General features: G+C 37.2%; 2 protein-coding genes across 2 annotated transcripts; one reads left to right on the top strand and one right to left on the bottom strand.

The window, feature by feature from the left end:
* Nucleotides 1-2,281: 2,281 nt before the first annotated feature.
* LOC104113174 (VQ motif-containing protein 4-like) lies at nt 2,282-3,479 on the top strand. Its single transcript, XM_009623281.4, has one exon. It carries the CDS (start codon nt 2,583-2,585, stop codon nt 3,267-3,269), a length of 687 nt encoding a protein of 228 aa, XP_009621576.1. The 5' UTR covers nt 2,282-2,582; the 3' UTR covers nt 3,270-3,479.
* A 5,092-nt stretch (nt 3,480-8,571) lies between these two features.
* LOC104113164 (probable bifunctional methylthioribulose-1-phosphate dehydratase/enolase-phosphatase E1 1) lies at nt 8,572-16,188 on the bottom strand. The gene is made up of 12 exons (XM_009623272.4): nt 15,932-16,188; nt 15,693-15,829; nt 14,721-14,816; nt 14,085-14,204; nt 11,616-11,705; nt 11,080-11,265; nt 10,801-10,956; nt 9,987-10,136; nt 9,784-9,885; nt 9,428-9,537; nt 9,225-9,343; nt 8,572-8,931 (listed from the first exon to the last, which is right to left on the bottom strand). Exons 1-12 carry the CDS (start codon nt 16,134-16,136, stop codon nt 8,840-8,842), a joined length of 1,563 nt encoding a protein of 520 aa, XP_009621567.3. The 5' UTR covers nt 16,137-16,188; the 3' UTR covers nt 8,572-8,839.
* Between the last annotated feature and the right edge of the window lie 8,186 nt (nt 16,189-24,374).

The raw sequence follows: 24,374 nt of genomic DNA, 5'->3' as shown, positions 1-24,374 counted from the left end.
GACAGCTTTCAAGAAATGGACATATTCTTAAAACTCACATGTGACTTAGCCCCCTTAAATTTCTGACCTACTAAGATGCTAATTATAATAATCATAATTGTTAAGATATTTTAAAATCATGTGACTTAGAGATTAAACCAATGGAAATTCGGACCCTACTAGGAGTAGCTAGGCCAGCAATTATCAGAGTAGGATTCACTTAATCTTGTCACTATTCAATCCAAACATATAAAGCACCCAAATAATAATTATAATAATAATTACAGCCCACCTACTGTGAAAACATTGTCTAACAATTTAAGTCAAGCCGGCCGAAGTAAATATTATTAAGATCATAGAATTAGTAATTAATTTCAAACTTAGTCAGCATCGGAGTTAAACCAATAAGACTAAGCACGTTGATTGCTCGTTTAACTTTACTACTTGAACACTTATAGAAGTTAACAATTGCTTTTTCATAAGGGCTTGGAAACTCCATTTATTCAACAAATTAATAATTATATTGAATAATTAAATGAAAAATTCAAAGAGAGGTGTACGTGTCTGTTCTTGAAAATAATTGCAGTACTTAGTGCTATTTTATTTAGTGCTCCACCTCGTTTCTAAATTCTAATCCTTTAATTATCAGTATTTTCAATTCCAATTGAATGGGAATTTGATCATACCTTTTTCAAGTGCTCAAAAATGATTTCCCATTACTTCAAATAAGTGTTTATAGGAAGGGATATAACTTTTAATACCCACTAATCGTTAACTATTGACTAAATATCTCTCATTAATTACGACTTTGTAAAGCAAATAATTTGTTGTGGAAGCAAAATTTGTGTACAGGCTATAAACAAACTTCCACATAGAAAATTAATCATTCAATTATTGAAATTGCTTTGTGTTTAATGTATGTTTTTTTGTTTTTGTTATCATATTCTAACATATCCGATGCGTTAAGTGGTTGACTGAACTTATTAGGCAATATTGATCGCTGAAACTTTGGGACCAATATCTTTTGCTACTATTTGGTATGACAAGACATTTATAAACAATAAGTACCTGAAATTTTTAAAGAAAAAGGACCTTGCATTGTAGCCCCACCAGGTAAAACCAATACTTTATAATAGAATAGAAGTAGTATTTTTTTGATTTTAATCCTTGTAAACAGTATTAATCTAAGATTTAAATATACAAAAAAGAAAAAGAAATAAAAGTAAAGACAAGATAAAACAGAAGAGAGAGGAGAAAATTTGTAGGTTCAATCACGAAAATGTCTCCTCAATGATTTGAAGGAAGAAAAACAAGACAAGCGGCTCAAAGTGCCCAAGTCACGGACGCTGTTTCTCACAACTTTCCTCTTTTCCTTCATTAAAATTTACGGACACTTGGACCTTTTCGAAAGTGGTAAGTACGGCGGATACAACAAAATTCAGTGTTTTAAACTCCAACAATTATATATGAAAAATAAATATAAATAATAATGGAAGTATATTTTTTAGAATAAATATCTCTCAATTTAGAAATCAACTGACCATGTGTATTATTTTGTTCATAAAGATATTTCTTTTGTATAACTATCTAGTATACGAGCCGGAATTGCTAGTAATCGTTGGGCGACTGACTTACTTTCTACCAACTCATTTTAATACTCAGTAAGTTTCTCATCGCATAAACAAAAAAGTTCAGCTACACCGGATAAAGAAAAGAGCGAATATCCTACTAGCAGTGGTGGAGCCACATTGAAGTAAGGGGTGTCAAGTGATACTCCTTCGCCGAAAAATTACACTATTCTACTAGATAATTTTTTTATTTTATGTATATTTACTATACGTTGACTCGCTTTCACTTTTTGATATATCTAATTATTTATATTTTGATACCCCTTGATGAAATTTCTGGATCTGCCTACTAATTTAAATTCTTATCACATGGTGCTCATCTTAAGGCAAAAATATCCCTTATCGAAAGTTTTTCATTCACATATGTTGAAGTTGATAAAGATGTCATGTATACAGATGACATGTTAGCATCCTTCACACACCCAATCAAAACAGCAGTGAGTGTAGTGTGTAGGCTTTCTCTTAGTTTTAGAGTACAGAGGGCCAGAGAAGGGGTCAGGGTCAGGGCTCTGAAGTCAATGTACAGCTCAAATACTTTGAAATTGAAATTCCCACTCTTTGGCCACTTCTGACGCTGACGCCCTAAATTCCAAACTACACCAATACCCCCCTACCTTTTCTTTTCTTTTCTTTTCTTTCCTTTTTCTTATCTATATTGACCATTGTGGGTTGCATTTTCTCTCTACCCAATCAACCATCCCTTTTTTTTTTCACCCCCACCACCTCCCACCATAAAGCAAAAGCAAACCCAATATAACAAAGAGAAATAGAGAAAAAGAAAGAGTCTTTCACTCTCTTTTGTTGCTGAGGTGAGAAAATTAGTCTTAAAGACAAAAAGAAAGACTTTGAAGCAAATGCACTTTGCACAAATACAAAAGCAAATTCCTCTCACCATAGCCTTATTTTTCACTCCAACATTCTTTCTCTCAATTCTTCTTCATCTATTTGCCAAAAAAAGAGAGCATTTGAGATACAATGGAAATGACCTCAAGAATTCAAGATAGAGAGAACCCATCTTCAATAAACTCACCAAGAAGCAATGGAACAAGTCCAAACAGCAACAGCAATGGATCAGTAATCCAAAATCCAACCCCACCACTGACCCCAAAAACAATCTCTAGATCTGAAATAAACAACCCTTACCCAACAACTTTTGTACAAGCTGATACTTCTTCCTTTAAACAAGTTGTTCAAATGCTCACTGGTTCCGCTGAAACTGCAAAACAAGCAGATCCATCTTCATCTTCATCTTCCAATAAAGGGACCATTCCTCCTATTAGAACTGCCCCTAAAAAACCCGGTTTCAAGCTCTACGAAAGAAGAAACAGTTTAAAAAATGGGTTAATGATTAGCCCTTTGATTCCTGGGCTTCATTCAGCCCATAATTCAAGTAGTTTTTCACCTCGGAACAAGCCCGAGATTTTATCGCCCAGTATTCTTGATTTCCCTTCGCTTGCTTTAAGCCCAGTTACGCCATTGATCGAAGACACATTTAACAAGTCATCTCCATTGAGTAATCTTTCAGAAGAGGATAAAGCTATTGCTGAGAAGAAGTTTTATATGCATCCTTCGCCAAGGAGAACGCCTAGAGATTCTGAGCCACAGCTTTTGCCGTTGTTTCCAGTAACTTCTCCTAGAGTTTCAGGGTCTTCTTCTTCTTGAGGATTATGTGGATTTGTTTTAATGTTCTGTGATTGTGCTGATGTGAGTACGAGGATTGAGAGACTTTGTTGGAGGAGTAGTCTTTCAACTAATTTGAAGAGAAAAAGGTAGAGATCTTAATTGTTTCAATTGTATAATTTGATCTCCTCCCTTTATCCATTGTTTCAAAAAGAGCTTTAAAAGACAGAAATAAACAACTTTGTTCCATTCTCCTTTTTCCTTCATTTTTATTTTTTTCATCCCTTGGCTCTTTTACCTTCTATTTTTACCTTTTAATCTCTGGTGCCCCTTTTAATAGGTTGGTTTTTACGTAGTGTAACAGAAATATACTCCAAAGCGTGACTTAGGCAAAACTAATATCTCATAGGGAAAAGTTAGGGGCAGAGCCAAGATTTCAATGTACGTGAACTCGGAGTTATTGGGTTCTTAGTGGAGTTGTAGTTTATATATATTTAATAGTATAATTTTTTTTTTTAAAGAAAAATACAGAGTTTGAACTGAACCTTGTCCCGACACTCACTTTTCATCGGAAAATTACACTGAGTATATAAAAAAAATTATATTATGTATATAAATCAAAAATTATTTTTTATAAATATATATATTAATCTTGAATATCTTTTGCTGGTTTCGCCCACTTAAACCTTTTGCATGTTAAAAGAGATTCAATCTCTTGTGGTGGAAAGCCGGGGCAAAATGGATTGAGAAGTGGTTTTTTTTTTAAATGACTTTTACAGTGGAAGGAGAATCCTGTAAAGGGTATCGTCATTTAGCAGAATAAAATTAGGTTTGGAATAACAAGTGTAGCTATTGTCTTTGTCAAAATTAAGTGCTACTAGTGTTGGGATCAAATTCATATTCTTTGCCACTATTTATACAAACAGTGGGAACAAGTGAAATTAAATAATGCGTAATGGTGTAGGATCAAATTCACATTCTGCACTATCTTATCAAGCATATATGCACATACACACTAAGAAAAAGTGTTGTATGAGTTTAGGACCATATGCATATGTTAATAAGTTTGATACTTAGATTCACTTATCAAAGTCACCATATTTTTAAGGCATGAGAATAGAAGAAAAGGGCTTTTCAGCACAAACTGATATTAGCCGATGATTGAAAATGAGAAGCAAGCACCACCCTATTATAACAATATAGTAGTTATAAAACTATTTTTTGTATAGTGAATTTGATGTTATAGTGGGTAAAGTATAATTATTATTAATGTGACAAAAATAATTTTATGAGTTTAAGTTCTAACTATTTTAATGGACGGACAATAATTTATTTTTGTGTCTTTACTGGCTAAAGTTAAGTTTTTTTAATGCGACAAAAATAGTTTTGTAACTTAAATGAATATATCAGATAAAGTTGGGGTCTTCATTTCGAATAAAGAAATGTCTAGTGGGAAGTTTTTTTTCCTTTAGTAGGGCTTACGCGACAAAAATTCGATTTAGTGGCGAAAAAACAAAAAACCCAACAATGGCACATTGCATTACTCCAATTGCTTGTGCTTCTTAAGAAAGAAACAAAGAAAAGGACATAATAGTCTCAAGCTTTCCAATGAGGTCTGCAGCTATATTCCTAAGATGAAGTAATCAAATCAAAAATATTAGGACAATCCTTTTGTGCTGAGATGATTGGATGTTTGATTCACATTAAACCATAAGGTACCAATCTTTGACATAATGTTGGTCCCACTTGCTTAGATATTTTCATTTTTAGTGTTCCAAAGATTTTTATGAGTTTTCACCATGTCCTTTTCTTCGTTTCTTTCTATTGGTAAACTTTCTGACCTGCAAATAACTTGAGTTTTGATCTCACACCCTTCGTAAATAGTGTTCCTAGGACTTCTGGTTTTCTAGATCCTAGATATATTAGATTATGAACAAGTCTACTAAAAGGATTTTTTATTAAGAGATTATTTTCTATGATATTTTGATTGTTCCAAGATCCATTAAACAATGGAAAGCAAAGAAATAATTAATTTCTGAACTTTTGGCGATGCACAAGAAACTCATTAAGCAAACATGTTAGGGATCTTAGGGTAGGATGTATTAGTAAAAATAATGCATGCATTAGCTTTTGGTATTACTAATCTTTTGTTTGACATATTTTTTCAACCTATGTATTATTATGTAAGTATTAGTTATAAAATCTATTTAGTATTATCCTATGTATAACTAATATATAGCGGGCAACCTGGTGCACTAACCTCCTGTTGTACATGGGGTTGGAGGAATAGCCGGATCACAAGGGTCTATTGTACGCAACCTTACCCTGCATTTCTTCAAGATGGTATTAGTAGCAAACGATGATGTTAGTAATACCAAGGCTATTAATGCATGCATTACCACAGTTAAAGATAAAATTATCCTTAAATTCCTTTGAAGCTACAAAATATGAAAGGCATTTTTGTAAATAAAATTTCTTAAAAATTATGCAATACATTTTAATTTTTAATATACCACACCAAACAGTGAATAAAATATAATCCCTGCATAACTAATGCTTGCATTACTAACCCATGTATTACTAATACACATTATTCAGCAATATTTTTATACATCCTACCAAATGACACCTTAGATGTACAACACAAATATAAGAGTCCGGAACCAAAGTGTGGTTCTTTTGGAATCAAACGACACAAATAGGTAAAAAAAAATGTATTCTGCCACAGTATAGACCCCGATTCGATTCCCAGATGGTGAATCTTTTTATTACATAATTAAAATACCGACCAACTTTGGTCAGTTTTTTTTTTTGCATTATTTTTTTTTGAATTTAATTGACCGACCAAAGTTGGTCGGTATTCCTCCGACCACAAAAATATCGTCCACACGTAAATGGTCGCGTTTTGGTCAGTTTTTGGCCATTACCGACCAACGTTGGTCGGTTTTTTTGGTCAATTTTTACCGGATTTCTAGTAGTGTATATACAGCGCGGTTATTCATCGCACTATACCTTAATAGCACGTTTGTCCGTTAAGGTATAGCACGGTGAATAACCGCGCTATATATAAAATGTGGCCCAACCAATAATTCATCTACACTTAACTGACTCACCAATAATTCATATGGGTATAACGCCTATTATGTATGCGCTATACATCAAATAATTGTACGCCCTGGACTAGGTTTTTCCTTATTTAAGGAGTTTCAGAATTTGGTAAAAATCCATTCAGGATCCTTCAAGTCTTCCGAGATATTTGTTCTTTAAGTTATTTTGTATTTTGTCATAATATCTGAAGAGCGAAAAATTAGGGGTTTCATTATATTGGGAGGAATGAGGTTGTGGTGGAGAATAACTCAGTACGCTATAGTTATTTTCCACAGTGTCATGTTAAGTTGCCAATTACAATGGAGTACGATAGATTGGTATCATTGTTATGTAAAAAAAATGAGCGCGGGCAAACGTTCGGTGAATATTAAAGTAATCGGAAGATATCTGTATTCTGTTACTCCGCAAGAGGTTGCTTGTTATGCTAAGTTTAACATCGAAGACGATGAAATTTTAATAAACATTTTAAAACAACAAATTAATTTAATCACAAAAAAATCACGAAAAAACATATAGCACACTAAAAAACATAATAAACATTTTTTAAAACAACTAATAACATTAATTATTTATAAAATAATAATTTATCTATTTTACTAATTTTTTAGCACATAAATAATCTAATTCAGATAAAAATAATAAATTAATTAAATAACAAAGCAATCACGAAAAAACATAGACCACAGTTAAAAAAAATAACTAATACGTATTTTTTATACATGAGTTTTACCAAAAAGTAAGTCGGAATATCTCGATTTAAATATTTTTGAAAGGTGAAGATTTAATGATTTGGGGGCAGAAACGAGCAATCCACTACGCGATAACCACTAAAATCCGGTGATAGCTTGTTACAATACGGAGAAGATACACTTTTTGTGGGACGGATAAATTTCAATGGGAGGTTTTTTGCTTTAAAAATGGGGGGGGGGGGGGGAGCTGGAAAAGGAAAGGGGGTAACTGGTATTCTGGTCAGGGAAGATAGATGCCCGCTTTTAAAAGTAGATATAGCGCATATATAGAATGTGCTATACTATAGCGCGTCCTATATGTGCGCTATATATCCTACCCTTTTTGAGTTCAAATCTAGCGCGGTTATTCACCGCGCTATATCTTAACGGACAAACGTATTGTTAAGGTATAGCGCGGTGAATAACTACGTTATATATAAAATGGTACACAAATTTATTTTTTACTATTTGTGGCGTTTGAGTACAAAAGATGTGCACTTTGTTTCTGGACTCCACATATAAAGCCTTCTTCTATAAGGTTGTCTTTTGACATAGAAAAGACCAGCTGTTAGGGAATGACGACATACACAATGAAAAGGAAATTGCAGGAAGAGAAAGTGAGAACCAATTATGATTGAAAAGTTAGACAAATGAAGGGATAACAGTATGACTAGGACTGTCATATGTCCACTATATGTACCACAAGTTATATGTCAATACAATATGTGATTTCTTTTCAACTTTTTATTTCTCTGCCCTTGGAGCAAGAGATTCCTTTGCGAAAAATTTTATTCACTTGTTGTAGTTGTATGAGGACTCTTTTTAGCCTCAAAATTTTATGGACCTAGATGTGTAAGATATGGGTCCACAAATATGTGTGATAAAAAGAAGCTTCAAACAACTGAACACAAATAATGTCAGTTGTGTGAGGCACCGTAAAATCACTCAGCTCCAAAACTACTATTATAATTTGCGTTACCTTATAGAGTAGTCTCTCCATTTATAAATAAACTTCTCATCTCATTAAAATAGCATGCACATCTTTTTCCCCAAACAAAACCACGAAGAGGCATCATTTAAAGGAAAAAAAAAAGGAACAATTCATCGCTCATTCTTTCCCAACTGTACAGGCGTGCAATCTCGCGAGAGGAAGCAACAATTGACCTCATACCAAATAGATAGAGTAAGCTACGACGAATACAGTGAAAACTTTTGTACTGTCTCTTACCAACCTGAATCGGACATAAATCTTGAATTCTTCAGATCGGGCTGCCAAGCCAAGGGTACAAGAACTGTCAAAAAGATCAACTTAAGACCGTTTTGAGACTATTTTGTAGAGGAAGAGCGGATTGAGAATTTTGTTCCTCAGCATACTTCTTTTTCGCCAGTTTTCATTCAATTTTCTATACATTAACCGAGGGAAAAACCAGCAAGCTACCTTATTTAGAAATGAGGAGCGAGGTTCCACTCCAGCCATCTCTTTGGAAATGGAACTAAAAACGTCGATCTCCGGAAATTGTTCTCATAAGTTAACTTAATACCATCTCAATACAACAGAAAAGAGGAAACTAATTGACACTAATCCTAAGGTTGCAACACGCAAATGGACACCCCCACCCCCCACCCCCACCCCATTTGTGAAAGGTAAGAGCAGCAGTATGACTCAAGCAACTCTATTAATTTTTGCTAGAGAAACATGGACCTACCCCCAACTTTCTTTTATTATGATATGTTACACCATACATGGAAAATGTTACAGGATGACACATTCCATCTTCAGATCTCTGAAAATGATCGGATTGTCCTGAACCCGTGATTATCCGGGAGAGGTCCGTTTCCTGGTCTGACAGAGATTATCACTTCCAAACCTGAAGGAGCCAAAAGGGCAGCAACGTCAGTGAAGCATATGCATAAGTTCTTTTTCGTTGAAGTATAGCTTATATAAGTGACATCCCACAGGCTCACACAAGTCGTGTCTAGATAAACTGCTAGCTGTTGGAGTTAAAAGAGGAATCACACCAACAATAAAAGTACTAACATCCTAAATAGGCAACACAATTGTTGACCAAGCTACTTTTTCAGCTAGTATCTGCTTTCAAGGAAGAGCGGAAGAGCTAGCAAATTCACAGAGTTGTTTCATACAAAATGAGCAGGACATTACCTGCTGCCTTTGCAGCTGTTGCTTCTTGATAGACATCTGTCAAAAACAATATCTCTGATGGATTATCTACTCCCAACGATGCTGTAATTTCTTGGTAACTTTTTGTTTCTCTCTTGTTTCTACAGCAGAAAAGGAGAAAGATGAATTACTTCAACTGACAAAAGTATCAAAATATGAAAACCCGCTGAAAGGTAGAAATTTACCCCACTGTTGTATCGAAAAATCCACAGAGATAATTTCTCAGGTCTCCATGTTTTGTGTGACCAAACAAAAGTCTCTGTGCCAATCTGCTGCCACTTGAGTATATGTATACCTAAGGTACAAAAACTAATTAATATGACTAGCAGATGGAGATTATAGACCAAGGCATTACCTCGTCATGATAATGAACAAGAACACACTTAAACCATGCAGCATGCTGAAGCCTTTCAAAAAGAATCAGAGCAACTTCTTTGATGGTCATAATGGTTTGCATTTGCAACAAAATTTGGATAGCACTAGAGCTTACGGAAAAGGGAGGAATGCAGAGAGTACTGAAACAAGGAAAGATGAAAGAAACCTTGAAGCCTAAAGAGGTCCATTTCTCAAGAGCTTGAGGCACATCATCAAAAACAAGTCCCTCTAACTCATTATTCTCAAACCCAGTTTGCCATATATGTCCCTGAGTATGAGAATATGAAAAAAAAAAAAAAGCACAAGTTGTAAGCAACTAAATTATGAAACTTTATAATATTTGAGGGACCTAGGTACCACTGTTCTCACCTGTAACTCCTTCAATGCAATAATCTTTCGGTCCGCTTTAATCATTGCCTCTACATTAGCAACCAAAGCTGCAAGTACTTCCATCTTCCCAGCATCTTCAGACGGGATATGCACAGCACCAGCAACACCATTTTCTAGGTCTTGTTGCACCTGAAAGAAGATGGCAGAGGCAAGATTCAAAAATCAGCACATTTGTTTACACTTTTCAATATTACTTTCAGCAAGTGGGGAATGTCGAGAATTTGAGCAGGGACGGCCATGGCTTCTCGATATATGCAGTCTATGAAGGTTGCCGCCTATCATTTGGTTTATGCTTTTACAACATTTGTAGGGCTCAGACCAGGCATTTGGTATTTGGATTTGTGTCTTAGACACTCCATGACTTAGATTATGGGTTGTATTGCGAGTTACACTTTGTATTTCTGTTTGTGCTGATATTGGAGATTGCCCTACTTTATACTTAACGTTTTGCTGTTTGGTTAGCGGTTGGAATACATGTGATAGAAATCTGGTTCGCCTAGCTGGTAGGTGCTCATTAGGTGTCAATCATGGCTAGGAGGTACTTTGGGTCGTGACAAAGTTGTAATGAGAGTTTGGCATAACTTTTAGTCAATCCAGGTTTGGATTTCTCATTAACTTTTCAAGTTAGTTACACCCAAAAGTTTTGTTAATTTTTCCCAAGTGTCCTCCAGAAACTGACATGCAAAACACCATTATGACAATAATATCACCTCACCACAAATCTTTCCAAGAAAAAGGCTCAACTCTTTTGAAGACCTTTTTCACAAAGCTATTTCTCAGTAAGTTTACTTACTTGAGCACGTAATAACTTAATATCCTGTTGAGTTTCTGCTGAGCCATATGTAGCATCCAAATGTCTCCCCACATTATCACGTGCATAAGGGAACAGAACATCAGTAACAAATGTTATTGGGGTAGTGGTTCCTTCTATATCCAAAATGATGCACCGCTGCGAAAAATTATAAATATCACAATGGAGACAACAATAACAACTCAATGGAAATACCTAAGACAAAGACCTAAACCGTTGAATTTCAAATCAGAGGATGGTCTAAAATTTTCAAATGCTTACCCTTGATGGTTCAATGCTGCTGCCATTTGAAGCAAGAGTACCTGCTTTTGCAGATATTTTGGCATTCTGGATGCCAACAAAAGGACCATTGGGGTTATGAATGGGACCATGAGCTGGTGTTGTCCAGTCAAGTCCTAATTGATGAAGTTTAATAGCAGCATCAAAGAGGTAGTGGTAGCACTCAGCCTGGAAGATAGCATGTCAATTAGAAGAGTGCCAAATGAAACGTAAATTCTCAGATACATCAAACTTATTGATCTGAGGACTGTTTCGATACTTACATTCTTAAATAGATTAAAAGATGTACATAGAAAATCCTACAGAGGTCATCCTTAACTTACTAGCACATATTAAATCAATATTATTAAATCTATCTTCTACCTAACCATGTCACCCCAAACAAAAAAGGATAGTGTTAAATCAATCAATGATTTTTGCAGAGTAGGGTGTAACAAAATACACTAGAAGCAAGATAACTATTAGTAGCTACTAAACCCATATTGGAAGTACTAGACCATATGGTTCATGATGCAAACCTGTGTTTTAGCACTGATCCAAGAATCTCCCCACACATATATACCATGGTTGCGGACCAGCACGGCTGTTGCTTTTGGGTAAGCTTTGATCTGTTCAACATGGAAAAAAATTTAATACTGTGTCACTCAATAGATAGGACCATCACTAGAAAAAGGCTGAAAATCTTCACTTCTTCAGTTAAGTCTTCTTTCAAAGGTGAGTAATGGCATCAGGCATCTACTATATTTTTCTCACGAGAAAATAACGGAAAAAATTTACATGCTACTCAAACCAAAAACAGATGTCTCCAAATATGCATGAATCAAATAAAAACCTTGTTTAGGCAGATTATCAAGCTTCGTGTAAATAGTAGAGCATTAAATATGATCCTAAACCTTGGGGAAGCATAATAAGAAGTGTACTAATTTAGGAGACAGCTATGGATATTATTGGATACCTAACCTTGATATACAGTTAGTCTTCATAATATGCAGATGACTCTTTGAGAATATTCCCTCTATCCTCATATTTCATAAATGACTTATTTCTCCTCTCTTCCGTTGCAAAATCTGGACCTCTATCCTTAAATGGTAAAAAATTCCCTATTCCCTTCCAACAATTAAGCTATAAACAATACTGTAACAAATTAGGCATCAATTCTAAACTAGGTGGCCGGCTATACGAACCCTTCTATTGTCATTCGGAGAATACATCCTAGTTTGACTATTTTTATGCTAACAGCCAACCTACAGGCAAGACTTCTATACCCTAATCCCTGCATAAAATATAACCTATCAAGTTTACTGTAAAACACTGGGCTACTCAAATTTGGTTACTCGAAAGAGTGAGTAATTATAGAACTTTGTGTTTCGACTTTCGTGACAAATAATTTTGGGTGGAATGTCATCCTTATGCTCTAGCTTTTATCTTTTGAGGAAAACCATTTATACAACTAAATTTATTTCGATCTTCTATATTAGAGCTGATATAGAATTTCTCCTGCATAACCCCCCACTCATCCACGAGAGAGGGGGGAGGTTGACTTGCATCACTCCTCTAGTTCCTTCAATGGACCTGGAAACAGTTTTTTATGTTTCTTGGTACCTAGCTTCACATGTGCGTAGTTTATTCTGTATGTGATATAGAGTAAATCTTGACTTCTAAAATTTAAACTGCTATAGCAGACTCCTTCGTGGTAATTAAGGGAGCTGTAGCATACATCTTGTGACTTGAGCTATGTAATTCTTCTTACTACAAAAGATCCACTTCAATTCTCAACAAATTGTTACTAGAACCATTTCTTGTTGGTTAATTATTAACCTGTATGGCTACGATAGCAAAGCACAATGCCAGGTCAATGTTAAAGGCAGAAATGATTAGTTAAGGACAGACATGACACTGAAGCCAGTAAAAACCATCTAGAATTTCCATTGGAAACCAGGAATTTGAAACTAGCTCAGGGTGCTCCTACTGACCCAAAGTAGTGGGTAGCACCTCAAGGGCAGAGCCAGTAGGCATGAGCTCTCTGTGCGAGGTAAACATCTCTTTACACATGTGATTAGTTTAGTTTATATTTGCTTACCGTAACAAGATAGCTTTACACTTCGTTTACCAGCTAACAAGATAGCTTTACACTTCGTTTACCAGCTAGAGAGACATAATAGCATGTAATCCACCAAAAGAAAAAAGTAACTTGTCAGAGCAGATAAAAGACTACAGTAAAGTGGAAATATAAAAGCATCATCATGCAAGAAGTGTTCCCAATCTGCTTATCAACCGTTAGTTTCCAAAGATGAATGGAAGAAGTAGTAGTTTATAACTTCATCTTGTCTTTTATGGATAGGGTACGTCGTGCAGTCAATTCTATTTAGCTCGACATCACTTGTTAAAAATAAATATCTGCCAGCCGCTTCCCTTAATGGCTACCCATTTTGTGAGACTGGCCAAAATGATAACAAAGGAACCTAGTCAATTTTTCATGTATTATTAGAATTTAGAACTGCTCTATGAATGCGACAAACTATTCCATGATTTTCCCTTCTTCAAGGGACAGGGTATCAAGTGCAATCAATGCTTTAAGCAAAATTTTACTTAAAAAAAATAAAACAAACCAGTCTACTTTCTTCCATGTATTGTTATAACTGCTGAACAAATTCAGCAGTGAAGCAGAATTGCCGACAGCAACAGCAAGTTGTAACAAACAAATTTAGCAGTTGAATGATTGAGCAACAGCAATGTATTTTTGTTACTTTGCAAGTGAAAAACTGTCACCCTGTTTGGTGGTCACAGCCAAGAAAAAACAGGAATAACATTGACTTACTTAACAATAATTTGATTATAGCAGTTCCAGTTAAACCATCTAAAACTAATGACTTAAAGCAGAGAAGAAAAAAGAACAAAATAAGTGCAGATACACAAACGAACAGATCGTGGTAGACATGAGATCATGCAAAGGAAGGGTGTGACTTTTAGAAGATGGAGATGCATACAGCTTCAGTAAGAGATTCTGTGAGTTCTCTCTCATATGCAGTGTTCTCTATGATAGGAACCACAAGTTCGTCATAGTAACCATGCCCTTGAATTCCTTTTATCATTTCCATATGAGTGATCTGTCAATCAAAGCAACAACGAATAGTAGATGAGATGAAAAAGAACAATAGGTTTCAGTATTTTACAATGCGGAATTAGATGTGTTTTAAAATTTTATCAGTTGGGCTAGGGCAATTTGGCAGAGGAGATAGAGAAAGTAGTAACTTATTACATTGGTAAAATAGAAAGTTTCAAATGCATATACTCTTCAGAGATCAATCAACTATGCCTCAGTCCAAAACTAATTGTCTCTGCTATATGAAATAACTAGCCTATATACAATTATGGGCAAAGAGAAGAAGCGTTAGGATTGGACTTCATATAATATAGGAAAAGTACAAGTATCTTTATTAGAAGGAAAATTGATTCTCAAATAAAAATCCAAAATATCTATAGTCAATGGGGAAACAAATCTATAGTCAGCATTATACGGACTATGTCGAATGTTTGGACCTCAGCATTACCAAGTTCCCCTTTTTTGTTTTAATGCACACCAAGATGGTGGTAACTTTACAAAAGCTTGTAGCAATATTTACCCGAAATTCTTTTGCTAGTGGATTAAGCATTGTTACAAGGCAGGATTCCATTCCATGACTGTGGATAACGGCACCAGCATTACGCATCTCATATGCCTAAGGAAAAACAAAAAGGAAATAACTTACAATCCCCAAAATAGAATACAGAATCAAAAAGAACTAAGAGAATTCAAGTATAAATCAGTGTTATCAAAGGCGAAAAGCGCAAAAAAAGCTCTAAGGTCCATTAGAGCTTTAAGTGCAAAGCGCAATGCGAAGTTTAATGAAGAAAGGCGCAAATGGAGAAAAAATACATATTAATATGTATGTATAGTCCAAGACTATATAATTATAAGCTAGAATAACAAATAGATGGACAAAGAAATTAAAAAAAAAAAAAAAAAAGACAAAGTGAAATCTCAATTGTTTAATGCCGCCTCTTCACGATTACGCTCATTGGCAAGAAAAAGTATGCTTAGAACCTTGATGACGACACTGACGCGTCCGCTAAGCGAGGCGAAGCTCTCAACATGTTTTACGGCTCGCTTCAGGACTTACGCGCACCTTTGACAACAGTGTACAACTAACAATCCTGGCTGTTACTAGAATATTGAGAGAGGAAGAGAGAGAGAGAGAACAAATTTAACAGATAGCAGCAGAGAAATAGTAAACGATCCTGAGGTGAACCCGATAGAAATGAAATATGCAAAAGTTTGCTAATTTGACCAGAAACAAAGAAGAGACTACAGGCTTGGATTGTTGAAATGTTTGAGCATCTCATCTAAAAGCTTATCTCATCTAAAAGCTTAAGCTATTAGAGAGAGTACACTTGTATTTACTTAATTACAACAAAACGATTAGACTATCAAAGAACATACTACAATCAATTCCAGTATTTCAAATAGACATGATTGCAAAACAATTGTCCCATGATAAAAACAACAACCTATTTTCCTCTTCAACTATAACTATAACACTGATGACCTATTGTACCTTCATAAAAAGAGGAGCACAATCAGAACACTTGGGAAATTTGTGGGGAGGAGGTTTAGCCACCGGCGCAGTTAAAATAGACCCATCTGATGACATCACATACATATCCTCTTCCACCATCCTTTCCTTTTGCACCCCTAATCAAAACCATTTTTAAAAAAAATCAAACAAACGAGAAAAAAATAGAACACAAAAATAGATAGAAAGTAAGGTTAAATCGTAAATAAATGGGTTCTTACCGGAAGGGGACATGACGATAAGTTGTTGGGCTTTGGGAATAGATTCATCGTGGACTTTAATGGTGATGCTGCCGCCGGTGCCCCCAACCCAGCCCTGGTTGTAAAAATGACGGCAGAGTTCGGCGATTAAGGACTTGGTTTCTTTAACCTTGTCACCTTCTAAGTATGCTTGAGAGTCAGTCGCCATTTTCAGAGCTCCGCTCATAGTCAATTGGGATGCTGAAGCTTTCACTCGTGTTGCTTTATGTAGTATTACTAGAGAAATAATTAATGACTCAATTATTAAAATGTTACGGTTCTAAGTGAAATAAATAAAATTAATGATTCAAGTAACATAGAAATAGGGAGTACCTCCGTAATTTGATATTTGTTTCCAAAAATAAATACTAGGAAAATGAAATTGATATGATGATCTGTGTTCACTTGCGTAAATATGAAGTTGATTTATAAATTAATATATTATTAAAAAAATCTAATCAAATTTAACTTCATTATTAAGTCAAATGTAACTGACATTAGTACCGTATAAATGGGAGGATAAAATAATTAACACTATGATTAGGGTTTATTAATGTATGGAATCTGAATTTTGTGCAATAAAATTGCCCAAATTCAAATAAAGGAATGGTAGGTGGTTACTAGTTAGGCATATAAAAGGAATCTACTTTAAAAAAGGCACATTATTCATGCGCCTATTTGCATCATCTCATCTCAAACTGCCTGTTCTTCCAACAAACGTTTTCCACGGCGCGTGTCACGTGACAAGACAATGCATTGTATTTTTGTTGTGTTTAATATTTGTAGTGGAACATTAAATAATTTGGGATAGTGTTGCATAAGATTCACACGGTACGATAAGTCAGTCATTAATATTTGTATTAGGATAGATTATTTACATTATTTTTTTAGGGAGCGTTTCTTTCCTGAATATTGTATAAACGCGAAAAACCTTAAGCATTGAACTTTTCTTTTTTAAAGTTTCATTAAAGGAGGAACACACAATGCATTATCATTGCAAGTAATTATGATAATTTCAAAATGATATTAAAATTTATTGAAAAAAAGAAAAGGAAAAAGGTGATACTTGAATTGAAATTCTAGACTAGTCAAAAATAGTGGAACAAAAAATGAATAAAAGAATTAACCTAAATAGCAGCGCACACAATCGCTTAAACTAAAAATAGCCGGTGGAGGTATAATATATGCATAATTTATGTATTATATATGTATAATTATGTATAATCAATGTATAAACTATGTATATGGCTAGAAAAAGTAAATAATGAATATGATCGGCTATTTATGTTGTTTACCCCAAAATCGGATAACAATTGAATTTGTACGCGGTTTTAAGGATATGTGATCTAATTTGATACAAAGCGGAAAATCAGATTTAGTATGGAAGAATAAGTAGAAAAATAAATGCAAACCATGCAGATTGAACAACTTAAGACTCGCAAGGTTAACTTCCTTCGAATTTAGATGTGATCTTATTGAAACCAGAATAATATGAACAAAGTTGGAAAAAATAGTATCTTGTTCTTTTAAGTATGTTACAATGTGTCTAATGAATTACTCATTTCCCTTTATATATCCAGGGAGATGAAGCCTTTAAGATATTATTTTATAAGAAATTATGCAGACCGTTGGCTCCCTTTTTTACTTAATCTTGTGATTCTTGCCATAATGATAGGTTAATGGCGAGAATCACGTATCCTTGTCGGATGAGTTGGCAAAGCTTTTTTTTGAGGCCATTAGAAGTAGGGTCGGTCGTGTCCTCGATAAACTCGAGGGCAAATCTGATGATCCTGTTCGAACTTCGATCCTCGATATCGAGCTTTGTTACATCTGTAACTTCGATCTCTTACGTATGTGCCGAGCCTTGACCTATTGTTCCAGATGCTCGATCAAGCGTCGAGCTCGGCTCTACCCATATACAATCTGCATGGTTTGCATTTATTTTTCTACTTATTCTTCCATATTAAATCCGATTTCTCGTTTTGTATCAAATTAGATCACATATCCTTAAAACCGCGTATAAATTCAATTGTTATCCGATTTTGGGGTAAACAGTTTGACGCCCACCATAGGGCTAAGGACAATAGTGGTTATTTGATACAAATTTTCATAACACACACTACTTTACACTTGCTCTTTGAAGTATCTTTGATTTCAGGCCAAAAATGACAAACTCTCTATTAGCACCTCTACAAATCAACAACGAGGCCGGTCATTAAGGTGAGAATAACAACACGGTGCCCGCTAATGCGGGGCCACCCACTGATGTCGTTGGAATTCAAAATGCGGATCTAATTGATATAAATTCACATGTGGCCATCGACGAGAACTTGCGTACCGACCCTGAAAATAGCGTCCGTGGTGGAGCCCGATCTACAGCTCGAAACACACAAAAAATTAAAGAAGACGGGATTAGCCTGCGCATGATCTTCGAAATGATACAAGCTCAACAGGTGGCGATAACTCAGTTCAGAGCCAAACTCAGGCACCGAGTAGGGTTAAACCCGATCCGACTCAAGAAGTCACCTGCAGAACGGAATCGGGCGTGGTAAGGTCGAAGGAACAAGAATCAAGGACTAACCCCGAAATTATAAAAATGCTCAAGGAGTTGACAAAGCGGATAGAGTCAGGGGAAAAGAAGATCGAAGTGAATGATAAAAAGGTTGAAACCTATAATTCTAGGGCAGATCAAATCCCAGGAGCACCCCCGATATTGAAGGAACTGGATTCCAAGAAGTTCGTGCAAAAACCTTTTCCTCCGAGCGCGGCCCCAAAATTGATCCCCAAGAAATTTTGTATGCCCGAAATACCTAAGTACAACGGAACGACCGATCCAAACGAGCATGCAACCTCTTATACATGTGCCATTAAAGTGAACGAATTAGAAGACGATGAAATCGAGTCTGTTTTGCTGAAAAAATTTGGGAAGACCCTATCAAAGGGAGTCATGATATGGTATCACAACTTACCTGCTAATTCTATTGACTCATTTGCTATGCTTGCGAACTCTTTCGTTAGCACATGCCGGCGCCATCAAGGTCGAAACCAGGAAATCAGACCTTTTCAAAGTCAAACAGAATGAGAACGAGATGCTCAGGGAGTTCGTGTCCCGTTTTCAAATGGAATGAATGGATCTGCCGCCGGTCGCTGATGATTGAGTTATTCAGGCTTTCACTCAAGGACTCAATATTCAAAGCCCGGTGGCTTCACAACAATTAAAGCAAAGCCTGATAGAATCCCTTGCCATTACCTGGACCGATGTACACAATCGGTATTAATCGAAAATCAGAGTCGAAGATGATCAACGCGAGGCACCTTCGAAGTTTATATATCCTGCCAGGACTCTCGATAGAGCCAAGAGGGGCATCGATCATGAACCAGGATCAAACGGGGATCGATATAGGCCCTATAATAGAGATCAAAAGAGCAGTGGGTTGGGGCGGAACCCCGTAAGAAATGACAGGAGAAGTGATCAAGGTCGAAGCAACCGGGGACTCATGACCAAAAATGGCTTCGACAGGTCCATCGGGCCTAAAGAAGCACCGAGGCTATCAAAATACAACTTTAATATCAATGATACCGCCATCAGTGATACAAAATGTCCTCGACCTTTACAATTCGATCCAGCGCAAAGGGACCCTAACCATATGTGCAAATATCATGGCACTCACGGTCATAGAACGAAATATTGTCGACAGCTAAGAGAAGAAGTAGCCCGCTTATTCAACAATGGGCACCTTCGAGAATTCTTGAGCGAACGAGCCAAGAACCACTTTAGAAACAGGGATTTTAATAAACAGACAGGACAAGAAGATACCGAACCTCAACACGTCATAAATATGATCATCGGTGGAGTCGACATCCCACAAGGGCTAATGTTGAAACGCACCAAAATCTCTGTCACCAGGGAGAAACGAACTCGAGACTACATACCTGAAGGAGCCTTATCCTTCAACGACGAGGACACGAAAGGGATCATACAACCTCACAATGATGCACTGGTAATATATGTACTCATAAATAAAACTATAATCAAACGTGTGTTAATTGATCCAGGTAGCTCGGCCAACATTATTCGATCGAAGGTCGTAGAACAGCTCAGTCTACAAGACAGGATCGTGCTAGCAGTCCGAATCCTAAACGGGTTCAACAAGGCATGTGAAACCACCAAAGGGGAAATAACATTACCGGTCAATACCGTCGGAATCGTACGAGAGGCCAAGTTTTATGTAATCGAGGGGGACATGAGGTAAAATGCCCTTCTCGGAAGGCCATGGATCAACCACATAAGGGCAGTACCCTCAACTCTTCACCAAGTGTTAAAATTCCCAGTCCCGGGGGAATCAAGACAATCTACGGGGAACAACCGGCCGCAAAAGAGATATTTGACATCGAAGAAGTGGTTCCGGTATCAACGTTCACAACACCGAAGGAACCGAATTTTAGAGCTGACCCAGAGGCCAAATAGCAATTACCGATTCCGGTAACGATCCAATCATATGAGCAAAAGACCTACGAAGATGATGATTACGGGATTCCCCGATCTTTTATAATCCCCGATTACTCTGACGCGACCAAATCGACGGTCGAAGAGCTGGAACAGGTTGTATTAATCGAGCATTTGTCCGATCGAAAGGTATACTTGGGCATGGGACTAACTCCCGAGGTCAGAAAAAAATTTATTCAATTTCTTATAGTTAACATAGATTCTTTTGCTTGGTCCCATCTTGATATGACAAGGATCCCACCAGAAGTAACCACTCACAAACTAAGCATGGACCCAAAACTTAATACGGTCAAGCAGAAGAGGAGGCCCTAGTCCGAGGTCAAACATGCCTTCATCAAGGACGAGGTATCTAAACTCCTAAAAATAGGGTCCATTCGAGAGGTTAAATACCCGGATTTGTTAGCAAACGTAGTGGTAGTCCCTAAAAAAGGGAATAAAGTAAGAATGTGTGTAGATTATAAAGATTTGAATAAAGTATACCCCAAAGACTCTTTTCCTTTGCCCAACATCGATCATATGATCGATGCCACGGCCGACCACGAGACCCTCAGTTTTGTCAATGCCTATTCCGGGTACAACCAAATACAGATGGACCCGGGGTGATCAGGAAAAAACCTCATTCATCACTAAAAACGGCACATATTATTATAATGTAATGCCGTTTGGATTAAAAAATACTGGTGCCACATACCAACGCCTAGTAAATCGGATGTTCGAAGAACAAATAGGAAAATCGATGAAAGTTTACATTGACGATATGTTGATTAAATCCCTGCGAGCAGAGGACCATTTAAAGCATTTGCAGGAAACTTTCAGTATATTGAAGAAATACAACATGAAGCTGAATCCAAAAAAATGCACGTTCGGAGTCGGATCAGGAAAATTTCTCAGGTTCATGGTATCCAACCGAGGAATCGAGATCAACCCCGACAAGATCAAAGCTATCGAAGATATCACAATAGTGGACAACCTGAAGGCCGTACAAAGGCTAACCGAGCGCATTGCCGCCCTAGGGTGATTCATCTCAAGGTCCTTCGATAAGAGTCATCAATTTTTCTCGTTGCTGAAGAAGAAAAACAACTTCACATGGACCCCGGAGTGCCAACGGGCCCTAGAAGAATTTAAGCGGTATTTATCGAGCACGCCACTGCTTCACACACCAAGGGCAGACAAACAACTATACTTGTATTTGGAAGTATCGGAGATAGCGGTAAGTGGAGTCCTAGTCCGGAAAGAACAAGGTACGCAACTTCCGATTTATTATGTTAGCCAGACCTTGGGTGAGGCCGAAACTAGATACCCCCACCTAGAAAAATTGGCGCTCTCTTTGCTAAGTGCCTCGAGGAAGCTAAAACCATACTTCCAATGTCACCCCATATGTGTCGTAAATACTTACCCGTTAAGGAACGTTATGCATAAACCCGAACTCTCGGGACGATTGGCCAAATGGGCCGTGGAAGTAAGTGGGTACGATATTGAATATCGACCTTGGACCGCCATTAAGTCCTAAATAGTGGCATACTTCATGGCCGACTTTACACCGGCCCTAATACCTGAGGTCGAAAAAGAGTTATTGGTTAACTCAGGGACATCTTCGGGAATCTAGACCCTCTTTACAGACGGGGCCTCGAACGCCAAAGGTTCCAGACTTGGTATCGTACTAAAGCCATCAACAGGTAATATAATTAGACAATCTATTAAGATTGTGAAATTGACTAACAACGAGGCCAAATATGAGGCCATGATTGCAGGCCTTGAATTAGCCAAAAGCTTGGGAGCAGAGGTGATCGAAGCCAAGTGCGACTCCCTCCTTGTGGTAAACCAAGTTAACGGAATATTTGAGGTCAGAGAAGAGCAAATGTAGAGATACTTAGACAAGTTACAGGTAACATTACATCGGTTCAAAGAATGGACTTTGCAACACGTACCTCGGGATCAAAACAGCGAAGCCAATGCCCTCGCTAACTTGGGATCATCGGTCCAAGATAACGAGTTCAATTCAGGAGAAGTCATGTAACTTATGAGATCGGTGGTGAAAGAAGGCCATGCTGAGATCAACTCGATGAGCCTAAATTGGGACTGGAGGAACAAGTACGTGGAGTATCTCAGGACCGAAAGTTTGCCATCGGACCTAAAAGAATCGAGGGCCCTGCGTACAAAAGCAGCCCGATTTAGCCTGGCCGAAGACGAAACCTTATTCAGAAGAACATTCGATGGTCCACTTGCAAAATGTCTAGGGTCGGGGGATACTGAGTACATTCTGAGGGAAATCCATGAGGGTACTTGTGGAAATCATTTGGACGTCGAATCACTGGTTCAAAAAATAACTAGAGTCGGTTATTACTTGATCGACATGGAAAAAGATGCAAAGGAGTTCGTTCGAAGATGTGATGAATGCCAAAGGCACGCTTCGATGATCCATCGACCTGGGGAGCCGCTGCATTCGGTTTTGTCACCATGGCCTTTAATGAAATGGGGGATGGACATCGCCGGTCCCCTCCCTCGGGCACCTGGTAAGGTTCAGTTTATTTTATTTATGATTGACTATTTTTCTAAATGGGTGGAAGCATATGCATATGAGAAAATCAAGAAAAAAGAAGTCATTGATTTTATCTAGGACCACATCGTATGCCGATTTGGGATATCGGCTGAGATTGTGTGCGACACTGGGAAATAATTTATTGGCAGCAAAGTAAGTAAGTTTCTCGAAGATCATAAGATCAAAAGAATATTATCCACTCCCTATCATCCTAGTGGGAATGGACAAGCTGAGTCTACCAACAAAACCATACTCCAAAGCCTTAAAAAGAGGTTAATCGACGCAAAAGGAAAATAGAAGGAAATGCTACCTGAGGTCCTATGGGCATACCGCACAACTTCGAAATCTAGTAGCGGGGCCACCCCGTTCTCTTTAGTTTATGGCACCGAAGCTTTAATACCGATCGAGCTCGGGGAGCCAAGTATCAGATTCTGATATGCAACAAAAGAATCAAATGACGAGGCCATGAATACAAACCTGGAGCTATTGGATGAAAGGCGTGAAGTCACCCTTGTTCGATTGGCTGCCCAAAAGTAGCGGATCGAGAGGTATTACAATCGAAGGTCTAACCTTCTATACTTTAATGTCGGGGATTTGGTACTAAGAAAAGTCACGCTAAGCACCTGAACCCTGAACGAAGGGAAATTGGGCCCAAATTGGGAAGGACCGTACCAAATTATCAAGATCACCGGAAAGGGATCCTACAAGCTCGGAACAATGAACGGCGACCAATTATAGAACAACTGGAATATAACTAACTTAAATCGATATTATTGCTAAGGTACGACCCCAATTCTTTTTTCCATTTTGTTTACATTCCAAACTGACACTTGCAGGCAACCTATAAAGGATAATACAAGATACTGGGTCTGAAAGCATGCGTTGCACTCTTTTTTCCTGTGACTGATTTTGTCCTAAATAGGTTTTTTGGCAAGGGTTTTAACGAGGCAACTAGTAAATCGTGCTAACTTAGAATCGAAGGCCAGCTATGAACCGGTTGCAATGATCATAACAACATTCGAGGCCTTTCTTCGGTCAACCTCAAACACTGGGGGGCAAGATCCTCGGGGATATCGAATTTAACATGGCATTTCAATTTCGAGATTAAAGGGGCTCGATCAACAGGATTTATTGTAAGGGCCAAACAGTCAAAAGAACCGTGGCCGCTCAAAGCAATCGACCCTTGGCACTAAACATATATACATGTACAACTATTATGTGCAAGAATATAAGAGCCTCCTTTGCATATAAATATCTCGTTCTCAAAAAATGTTTCTTGCATTTTCAAGGAATTCCTTACAGCTAAAGATATCAAGCCTAAGGGCAACCTTAATCCGAGTTCGAACATTCACTCGGGGACTAGACATCGAGCCTAAGGG

The sequence above is a fragment of the Nicotiana tomentosiformis genome, chromosome 7 (genome assembly GCF_000390325.3).
Source record: "Nicotiana tomentosiformis chromosome 7, ASM39032v3, whole genome shotgun sequence".
Lineage (NCBI taxonomy): Eukaryota > Viridiplantae > Streptophyta > Magnoliopsida > Solanales > Solanaceae > Nicotiana > Nicotiana tomentosiformis.
The sequence above is the reverse complement of the archived record's forward strand: the minus strand, read 5'-3'. Positions and strand labels throughout refer to the sequence as shown.

Bases quoted from the DNA above. Each gene is read 5' to 3' on its own strand.
- LOC104113164 (XM_009623272.4), bottom strand. From the start codon at position 16,136: ATGAGCGGAGCTCTGAAAATGGCGACTGACTCTCAAGCATACTTAGAA. The intron at 11,266-11,615 runs GTTTGCATCATG...GCTATCTTCCAG, and splicing joins GGATCAGTGCTAAAACACAG to GCTGAGTGCTACCACTACCT. The intron at 10,137-10,800 runs GTAAGTAAACTT...ATCTTCTTTCAG, and splicing joins TTAAGTTATTACGTGCTCAA to GTGCAACAAGACCTAGAAAA.
- LOC104113174 (XM_009623281.4), top strand. From the start codon at position 2,583: ATGGAAATGACCTCAAGAATTCAAGATAGAGAGAACCCATCTTCAATA.